This window comes from Zonotrichia leucophrys, chromosome 11 (genome assembly GCF_028769735.1).
Source record: "Zonotrichia leucophrys gambelii isolate GWCS_2022_RI chromosome 11, RI_Zleu_2.0, whole genome shotgun sequence".
Taxonomy (NCBI): Eukaryota; Metazoa; Chordata; class Aves; order Passeriformes; family Passerellidae; genus Zonotrichia; species Zonotrichia leucophrys.
In genome coordinates this window covers 16,492,397-16,502,610 of record NC_088181.1, presented here as the reverse complement: position 1 = coordinate 16,502,610, position 10,214 = coordinate 16,492,397, and the positions used below count along the sequence as shown (strand labels likewise).

The 10,214-nt window shown below is 50.5% G+C and overlaps 1 protein-coding gene across 1 annotated transcript in view; it reads right to left on the bottom strand.

Moving 5' to 3' along the window:
- LOC135452981 (hydrocephalus-inducing protein homolog) overlaps positions 1–10,214 on the bottom strand; it is a 25,091-nt gene that overhangs the window by 4,648 nt on the left and 10,229 nt on the right. The window contains exons 9-19 of the mRNA XM_064723538.1: positions 8,333–8,457; positions 7,561–7,762; positions 6,967–7,150; positions 6,511–6,610; positions 5,913–6,031; positions 4,663–4,886; positions 3,793–3,860; positions 2,836–3,071; positions 1,999–2,099; positions 713–848; positions 102–266 (exon numbers count right to left, since the gene is read on the bottom strand). Coding sequence (XP_064579608.1) covers positions 102–266; positions 713–848; positions 1,999–2,099; positions 2,836–3,071; positions 3,793–3,860; positions 4,663–4,886; positions 5,913–6,031; positions 6,511–6,610; positions 6,967–7,150; positions 7,561–7,762; positions 8,333–8,457 — 1,660 coding nt within the window. The remainder of the gene's footprint in view (positions 1–101; positions 267–712; positions 849–1,998; positions 2,100–2,835; positions 3,072–3,792; positions 3,861–4,662; positions 4,887–5,912; positions 6,032–6,510; positions 6,611–6,966; positions 7,151–7,560; positions 7,763–8,332; positions 8,458–10,214) is intronic.

Below are 10,214 nucleotides of genomic sequence, written 5' to 3'. Positions count from 1 at the left end.
GTCCACACCAGCCATAAATCACAAGCTCCTGGAAGAATCCCTGTGCAGTTTAACCCCACTGGGAGGAGCTGCTCAAGGCACACAAGTCCCCTTGCTCTCACCAGTGGGGATTCTGGTCTCCCAAACACGGCCAGCTTGGCAGTGATGCTGCACTGTCCCAGCAACTGGGCCTGGAGTGTAATTGGGATCTGCACCGAGCTGTGAGCCTCGATAATCCCAGAGGGTGCAAGGCTGGAGTACCACGCAGCAGCCTCCTCCTGGTGTTCCTGGCAGGGACAGAATCAAAGGCATCTTCAGAACTGAGGAAACTTTAAACTCCTTAACCTCTACCACAAGAGCAACTCCCACACCCTTGTAAAAATTCTCAGGAGAAAGCAAGAAAGCAAAAACCAAGATGCAAGGTGTAGGTGCTCAGCATCCCCAGGGGTCCAAAAGCTGCTGCATCAGAGACACCCACTTGGGTGCTGACAGCTTCCTTGCATCGGATTTTCACGGCCCTTGAAGCTCTGCCACGTGAAAACAAATCAAGGACTATACTCTAAACATCTTCCTCAACACGTTAAACTGCTTCCTAAAGTTTGTATTTAGGTTCCTGTTCTCAGAAAACCTTTAGCTTTGAATAGAAACCAGCAAGGTCTTATCCAAACACTTTTATTCCCCTAATAACCCCCCCAGTAACATTTGAGGGGAGGAGATGGATGCAAGGCCAAACCTGGGGGAGAAGACAGTAGCAGCCAGGGAAGTCACTGTCATTCACCAGGGTCACCTTCTCATCATAGAGCACCTTCAAGCAGCAGTGCCCCAGTTCCACGACAGGGTTGAGCACTCGCAGTGTAGGAACGATGCACCTGGGCAAAGAAATGACCCCAGGGGAATGAGAGACACTGGGAGCATGGAGAACTTTTGTCCTCCAAGAGCATGCAATGGAGTGTAAGGTATTTGCTAATCTAACAGAGTAGAGTAGTAGAGCAGTCCTACAGTAGTCCAGAGCTGTCTTAGCAGTGTTGCCCCTTCTCTGCCCAAGGACACTTGCAAGGACTCCTGTAACAGTGCCAGTGGTCCCTGAGCTCTGGGGGAGCTTTTCCAGTGAGGAGCAGTGTCCACCAAGGCTCAAGGAACACACGACTCCCGTGTATCAGTGAAAATGACTCCCTTTTCTCCTCCAGCACTGTTGTCCTGCCTAAAAACTGAATCATCTCTTCCAGCAGTGGAGGGCACTAGGCCCACAGTGCAGGTGATCAACTTCTTCCAGTTCCTAGAGCTGCCTCAATTCCTTCCCCCATGGATCTCTACACTGACTGTCCCCATTTGTGCTTGCTTTACAAAATGGCAGCCCAGGCACTGACTGGATGGCTCTGCCTGGGAGAGGGAACAGCACCAGGGAACTGCATCCCTCTTGGCACTAAACTGACACCCACAGCAGCACAGCAGGATGGAATTCTGCTGCAGCAAGAACAACTTTTGGTCTCAGCTCTGAGAACATGACTCAAAAGAGCCAGAGGGAAGCAGTGAAAGCTGAGCTGGCCTGCCACATCAAGGACTACAGTCCTCTTTGTAAGACCTTTTGCTCTCCCCACTCCTGCCTGGAGCCTCTTCCCCACTGCACATGCACTGCTGAAGGGACCCAGACCCCAGCTCTCAGCAGGCTGCTCACTGTGTTCCAAACCACTGCTGCAGGATGGTCACAAGCCAGCATAAGTTCACCACTTGCAGGAAGAAGGGCAGGCAAGCCTTTGGAAATTTGTTCCAGCTCAAGCACCAAAGCCCAGGCCAACAATTAATGTTAGTCCTGCTCCCTTTAGAAAAAGGCCTAGGGCCATGGCTGGCTGTGAGCAGGGGCGTATCTCACTAAGGGCTGCTTTCCTGGCACTGTTCTCATGTCTAGATGGGCAGATCCAGCTCATGAAGCAGCACTTCTCCTTTGGAGCTGCAGCCAGGCAGTGTGCTGGTGCTGGATGCACGAGCAAAGACAAGCAGGTGCAGGAAAGGTGTTGGTACCTGGCTGTGAGGGGCAGTGCAAACACCTTCCTGCCAACGTCTTCCACGTCCAGCACCAGCTCCAGATTGTAGTCCCTAACAGTGTTGGGACACAGGGTGACCTGGCAGAAAAGAAAAGAAGTGCAGCAAGTATTTGCTAACTCCCAAAATTCTCATTACCCATGTGTGCTGTCCTCCAGCTCTTGTTCCATGGTAGACAAAGGGAGAATTGTCCTTTAATTCTTCTGCTGGTCCATAAGTAGAGCAACAGTCTTTGAGAGTAAAAAAAGCCCTCTGGCAATATGAGATTTGCTAAAGGGACTAATTTTTCACCTGACTACAATGACATAAATGTAGAAGAAGTCTGTTGTCTTGAATGGAACAAGTCCAACCTTATAGCAGGAAGCTGAGGGCAGAGTATGGCCCAGCACATGCTGGGCAGTTTGTGGCTGCAGAGTATTTTCTGTCCCCACTGAAGATTCCTGCAGTGAATACAACTCATCTGCTGCCCAGGAGATGAGAAAAAAGACCAGGAAGAAAAGAAAACTGCTTTCTACAATGATATCTCTCCAACAGCAACTTTCTGTTTTCATCCTTCCTCTGCCCACTTGCAATCAAATAAATTGTTCTCAAAAACACAAGAATGGCTTCAGGACTTGACCATATGGTATTGATCTCAGTGTATGATTTTGGAAACAAAACAATGCTCCCTGAGGAACATCCCAGGTAACCCAGCTAGCAGAGGCCTCCCAGCAGTGCAGATCTCTCACTCCCAGGATGCTCAAAGCTGGCACCAGAGCTAAAGCCCTCCCACACTGCAGTGAAGCCTCAGCCCCGGCAGCTGGACTCTTCCCATACCTTGATATCCTGGGATCCCAGGGCACGGACGGTCCCGCTGGGGGGATTTATGGTAAATTCCTGCGGCCTTATCAGAACTCGAACTTCCTTCCTCCATAACTGGCTGCTGGGTTTTCCTATCTGAGTGGAGCTGCTAACACTGGGCACTCCCAAGCCATCCCCAGGAATGTAGAGGGAGAAGCCCATGGGTGTCAGGGAGGTGTTAAACAGGCAACACTTCAAGGTGTGAGGAAAACCTAAGAAAATGACACAAATCCCCATTTAGGCATCAATACCTCATGATTGCTGGTGTGAATATCCTGCTGGTAGGATAAAATTGTGCTTGGATTTTACTTCTTTGTTATCTGAACTACAGCTCATTGCAGTGGATCTAGGGCTTGGCTAGCCAGCTATGTGTGGAGCAGACATCTCCCAGCCTGCTTACCAAGAGTCATTTAAACCCAGATGGGGAGGAAAAACCAACTGCAGGCACAGCCCAGGGCTTCTCCATGCCCATCAACAGTGACTGCAGCAGGGAGGCACGAGAGGCACAAAAAAGATGTCACGCTCTCAAATGCCACTGAGGTAACACATGCAGACAACATTCAGCAGCACAGTTTAAAGGAACAAAGATAAAAGAGCTGCCCCCAGCTGAAGAAACCTTAGGAATGAAATCAGATTAAGCAGGATGAATCTGCTATTACAGAACCATATTCCTGCCTGGTGCCTTTCTTTATTGTGCCACTTACTAAAAGGGAAACAAGAAGTGGCCAAACAGTGATGCTGACTTTTTATTCCTTTGGTCCTGTTTGATCTCATGATGGCAAAAGGGTACCTGAGGCACCAGCAGCCCTGAATGAACACCCTGAAGAGGCTGTGGTGGAGGAACACAAGTGATGAATGCTCTTATGTTCAAGGGCTCCATTTCAGCAGCACACCAAGCTCTGACACTGTGGTGCCAGCCCAGGGCACACTCACCAAAGGCGATGTCACCAAAGTGCAGGGCGGGCACATCAAAATGGAAAGTGGGTCCCATCACAGAGCCCCTGCAGGGACAAAGGCAGGGAGGCAGTGCCTCTGTTAAAGGCAATCACAAAGGGTTCAGTGTCCTTAGGGAGAGGGTGGACAAAGGCAGGGAGGCAGTGCCTCTGTTAAAGGCAATCACAAAGGGTTTGGGTGTCCTTAGGGAGAGGGTGGATAAATGCTGCTGTCAGAGCCACCCTGGGTTTCAAATCACCCCAGCACCCTGTGCTCAGCACAGCACCCAGGTGGGCAGGAGGCAGCCAAAGCAAAGTGCTCAGCAGCTGACAGATGCCCCAGTCCTTGGCACAGTTCCTGCTGCACAGTTCCTGACTCCCACATCAGCCCTTTGCTGGCTGTGCAAAGGAGGCACCAGAGCCCTCTGTGCACAGGAGCTGGGAGCACAGCTTGTCCCCACAGCATGGCTGGGAGAGGGGAGCTGAGGCTGCTGCTGCCCATCTGGCATGGATTATTAACAGGAGTTTTTACAAACACTGCTGCTGCTGCAGAATCACCCAGGCTGGCCCATCTCAAAGGCCTGGGGGCCTTGCTGGGTGTTCAGGTGGGACATCCCAGAGCAGCTGCTGCCCAAAGCTGATCCATCCCACTGCCTGCAACAGCCTAAGCAGGAGACATCCCTGCAGGGAGGAGTCACTGCAGCTCCTGGGTACCCACACAGGGCAGCAGGCACCCCCACACTAAAGGGATGCCAGAGCCACCTCAGGCAACACCTTTTTTCTCTGCTCCACCACAAAATGAGGGAGATGGAAGATGATTACCCAGAGACAGCTACAGATGTGCCCAACAAGCTCCCAAAGCCCTCCCCACCTGACAGTGAAGATCACAGGCTTAGGGGATTCAGCCACATGGAAGCAGAATTGTTCCTCAAACTCCCCCCGGATGGTGGGACAGAAGGAGACCCGGATGGCCTGGAGCTTCTCTGGTGCCACGATGCCCTCCTGGGGCAGGAAGGTGAAGCAGGAGCCCATGGCTGTGGTTGGAGGGATGAGTTTGAAGGGAGCCTCAACAGGCCCATTGTTGACCAGGTATGCCTGCAGCAGCAGAAAAGCAAAGTGGAAATACATGAGGAATGTTCCTTTCCTACAGAAGTCTGAGTCACTTTCAAATTAAACTATTAACACCAGTAAAAGACAGAAGATGCCTTGTGCTGCTGCATGGCAGAAGCTGTGAAATACAGCTTTGTATAGCTTTGGGTTTTTCATGCAAAGCAGTGATAACTTCACATAACCAGGGTCACTCTGGGGTTTTCCCACTGGCAGAGACAGTCCAGTTTGACCTGCAGCACAGAGGGGCTGCTCAGCATCACCCAGTTCATTCACACCTGGCCCTAAGAGCAGCACTGGGCATCACAGCATTACCAGTGACATCACCACAGAGATTTCAAACGTGTCCAACCCCACCATGGGCAGGGCACGTTCAGCTTCCATTGCAGCCCAACCTGTTTAAAGCAGGAGTGGGAGAAACCAGAAGCAAAGATGTAGGAAGTTCCTTGGCTTCCTTCCCAGAAACACTTTGCTCTTTCTAGAGCCAGAGGTACATCATGGCTGAAGTGTGGTGAGGGGCTGGTCAGCAAGGGAAAGCACTGCCAAGGGCTTTGACCAGCGCTGAGCCAGGAGGGTGGATGGTTTTCCTCTGACTCCCACAAATATGCAGGAGGGACATGACTGAAAACTGTTTACAATGGACTTGAACTCAAATGCAGCCAGTTTGTTCCAGCTGCTTTTGGACAGCCTGAGCACAAAGGTGATTTGTGTCTGGGACTGGAACAAAAGCCTCTGACCATGCAGCTTTTTGAGCCAGTGTTGGTTTCATGTGTCAAGTGGTTTTGCAGGAAGCCTCCCAGCTGATCTCCAAAGAAGGCTGCCCAAAAGCAGGGCCTGGGGTCTCACGAACAACAGACACACCTTTCTGATCCCATCCAAAAGATCCAGATTCCAAAAAATCCCCCCAAAATTGACTAGCATCACAACTACCCAAGTTGCCAGAAATCCCACAGGTCCACAAGGCTCACTGCTACCCTAGGAGCCAGCAGGACCCACCCCAATCCTGCTGCTTACCTCATATCTGTGGGTTACTCTGACAAAAACCTCCCCGATGTTCAGTTCCTCAAAGTGGAAATGGACCCGGGGCCCGAGGCCTTCCCCCATGAGGAGCAGGGGCAGCCTGTTCTCACGGCCTGGGGAGAGATTTCTGTTTCAGTACAGGAATTCCTTCTGCTCTCCTGCATTTTCCAGGCTGCCTTAGTGCCAGTCCCTGACTCTGTGCTGCGTGGGACCAGCTCCTGATGTCCCAGGAGCAGATATGGACTCTTCTCTTCCCTCAGGAGATGCAGTACATCCATAGAGACCATCCTCTATGTTGAGTGTGGAATTTTAGGAAATGCCAGAAATTTTGTTCTTTCTCCTTCTGAGTGCACCTCAGAGTGTTTTCCCCAAGGGAGGAGGAGCAGACTAAATACAGACAGCATTTAGAACAGCTGAGAGGGAAAAAATCAAAATAGAGGAGATGCCCTGGAAGCTGCAGGGACAGTGGGCACGTGCCAGCAGTGCCCTGCTGAGCACAGACCCTCCCCAGCCATGGCACAGGAGCCCAGTGATCTGGGGGAGTGTTTGCAGCTGCCTTCACTGCAGAGAGGGGCAGAGGAAGGAGCCATACCTGAGATGTCACAGTACACTGTTCGCTCATAGACCTGGCCTGCCTGGGGCGTGAAGAACACGCTGATTTCAGCCGAGCACTTCGGCATGATCTCACCCTCCTAAAGCAGAAGGACACAGCAAAACCTTTATCTTCAGACACCACAATTCTTGTTTTCAACCACAGTCCTGTAAGCTGTTATTTGGAGCATCAGTGACAAGCAAGGAGTGAGTAACACTCATCAATAACTATGAGAATAGAGTTTGGAAGCTTTAGTCAGGCTCCTGCTGCCTGCCAGGAGCCCACAGGGCAGAAATGCTTTTTGCAACCAGCTCTCTGGCCTCACCAGAATCCCCACGACTTCTCTCTTGGCACACAAAGCCAGCTGAGGTAGGGATCAGTCAAGTGACCTTACTCAGGGAGGAGGAGGAAGAGGAAGGACAGAAGCAGGAAGGGAGGTTCTCAGCCATCATTTACCTTTGGCTCAAGGGAGAAAATGTCATCATCTAACAGCATGGGATCTCCTCTGATCTTTGCTATCTCACTCTGGAAGGTGTGGTTGAGAAGAGCAAGGCGTTCTCGGCAAGAGATGTCCACTTCATGCTCCTTCAGAAAACTATACAACTTGTGCCTTTGCTGCTGGTATATCCTGTGATACTGCCTGCAAGCATAGGAAAGACAAACCCAGCAGGTTGTTTAATAAGCCACGTCTTTGCAGAGAGAAGTGGAAGTGCAGGAGCAGCTCCACAGCAAAGGGCTGACCCTGAGCCATGGGGTCCCAAATGCATCAGAGGGTCACTTGTTCACTCCACACTTGCAAGCTCAGGAGAGCTTTCCAAAGCCAGCAGCCCTCAACAGAACCTTCTGGCTCAAAGCCTCTGCCACAGCTGAGGAAGAATCCACCAGCCACCTCAGGCAGCTTTTCCTGACGCACAACTGCTTGGAGGAGGCAGGAGAGATGGGCTGGTTTACTTACCCAAAGCCATTCAAAAGCACCAGTACCTCCTGAAGCCATATGTTAGTTTTACCCTTGGGCAAGGAATGTCTCTGAAATGGATCTTTCAAACCCACCTCAGCCTCAGCTGCTCCTCCTGTTCCTCAGTATCCACAGCCTTCCACTGGAAGCGGGCTGTGATGTCGCTGCGGTTGTGGATGAGCACAGTTGCGCTGTTTGACATGGTGATGTACGTCTTCTCCAGGGTCACAGCACTCCTGTCCAGCCCGATGTGGGCATCCACAGCTCTGCCATGAAGGCTTGTGTGGGTGTCTTCACCTGGAACAAAGCAGAGGGGAGTCTTTGCTCAGCTCACTGGCTGATGGAAGCACAAGGAACAGAGCACACCACAGGCAGCAGAAGAAAGTGTCTCAGCTTTTAGCTGAAGGAGCAGTTCCATGGATCAGTCCATGGGTCACAAGCTGAGAGCTGCATGTGCACAGCATGACGCTGTCCTGACAACCTGCCAGCATTTCACCCTCTAGAACAGACCCCTACCAAGGCTCCCTCATTTCCAGAGCTTTCAAAGCTTCATTATTCCCAGCCAGCTCCTGGGATGCATCTGGGCTCAGACTTCAAGCTCACCATTCCTGTTGCAGGTGAGCCTTTCCCAGGCAAGATGCAAACAACAAATACCAGACATGCTCTCTAGAAATGGCATTTACATGGAGCTCTACAAGGATCAAGATGACAAACTGCATGACTACAAACCAGATGACTAGAACATGAACCCCATGAAAAGTATCATCATCTCCCTCTTGAAACCCACGGCCACACCAGCCTTTCTGCTTAGAACAGGCTCTGCTCTGAGGGATGCACAGAGTACCCTGAGCACTGCCCAGCACTCACCTGTGTCGTAGTGCACAACAAGGGATGCGGAATGGTCACCAGTCTTCAGTGGCTGAAATTCCACTGCCACCTCCACGGCATCACCAACATCCAGAGTTCCCATGGCCGGAGTGACAGAGAAAGGGCTGCAACACAGAGACAGTAGGACTCTTGGTGGAGATTTGGGGACATTAACACTTTTGCAGTCCAGTTCTGATCACTTGTGCAAGTAAAGAGCAAACCAACCACAGTCAGCAGAAGACAGAACAGACAGGGTCACAAACAGCCACTGACTCTAGTGTGAGGAGATCCAGCCCTCACAAGATCCTGTGGGATGAAATGACCTCATCTCCCCCATACTCTGTATCCAGCTCTCTGCAATGAGGCTCAAGGGTCATTTGCATCTTGCTTACCTTCATGAGGCATCAGCTCCCCTTACAAGGCTGGGCAAAAGTTATGGCCATGGATACCAAAGACCAAGTACTCCCAACATAATTCAGAAACAGAGCTGACCTGTGACCAAGTCTCTCAAAGCACCATTCACCTGCACTTTTGGTAAATGCTGTGTGCAAGGAGGCTGCAATCTGTTTCAAGTCCCATGGTACAGTTATCTGCTACAGCCAAATGTTCTTTTGTCCACTGGTGTCTTAACTGCCATTATTAAATGATTTGATTTTTGGAGAATTGATCTCATTAAAAGTTGCCTCCCACACCAAGGGAGACAAAAAAATTAGGGCTAATTGAATTGCCTCGTGTGTCCACAAACACTTATTGCTGGAAGAAACTCAAATATCATCTAATCTTAACATCTATTACTTTTAAGTGATGGTCAGTTAATTCTGACGTCAAGCAGCATTAATTGTTCTAATAAATTCAGTCTGTTAGGTTACAGCAGCTCCATCTCTGTGCTGAAAAATTCTGTCCAGAGTCAGCAGCTCACAAGCTCCATCTTTCCCTCTGTCACTGCATCTAGGCTCTATTTCATCTACTTCAAGATTTAATTCCTGAAGTTCAGAAACTCTTTAAATCCCTATCAAGCAGTATCCAACATGCTCTGTAGCACTCAACAGAACTGCTGGCAAGCACATTGTAAAAGGTTACCAGACTTTATTGGGGATTTATTATGGCGGTGACAAAACAAGATCTGGAAATCCCAGAGAAAAACCGTGCATGGATTTACAAGCTCCTGCCTACATGTTTGCACAGTCCAAAGCAGCAGCCTGTTTGAGCAGCATCTGAGGAGCCTGGATTGGAGCTGCCAATAGCTCTGGCAGGCTTTGGTGGAAGCTCCTCTTGGACCCTCATGTTTCACAGCAGAAAAGTCAATTTGCCTTTTGACCTCTGTTTTGCCAGAGAAAAAAAAATCAAAGCCACTCAGCTGCCTGAGGTTAGACAGCAGGTCTGTACTGCATTCCTGAGCTCAGCTCCTACACCAAGACCTCTGGGATCACATAACCCTCAACACACCACCAGCCAACTGAACTGGTTTCCTTGCAGGTACGGTGTCAAAAATGCATTACCCTCTCCAGTTCAGCCAACAGGAGAAACAGTGATTGTCTTCTGAGACTGGCAGGAACAGCACAGGCTGCCCACAGCCCAGCTCATGTTGGGCATCTGATGCAGGGACCACTGGAAAGCCACGTTCCTGTGGCCTCCCAGAGAATGGGTCTATTTGGCTGGCAGTGCTGAGTAAGCATTTCAGAAGCTGCTTCTGCTCAGGAGGGTGCAAGCCAGCTACCAACATGTTCCAGCACCCTCCTGGAAATCTGGGACAGAGAAAACTCAAAGGCTGCATCCTGCTAAGAACACTGAAAGCAAAACCAGATGCGATCCATCCTGCTCACTTCCAGCCAGGGCTGCAGGGCAGCAGCTCTGATGCTCTGGTTCCTTTTGCTGCTCTTTC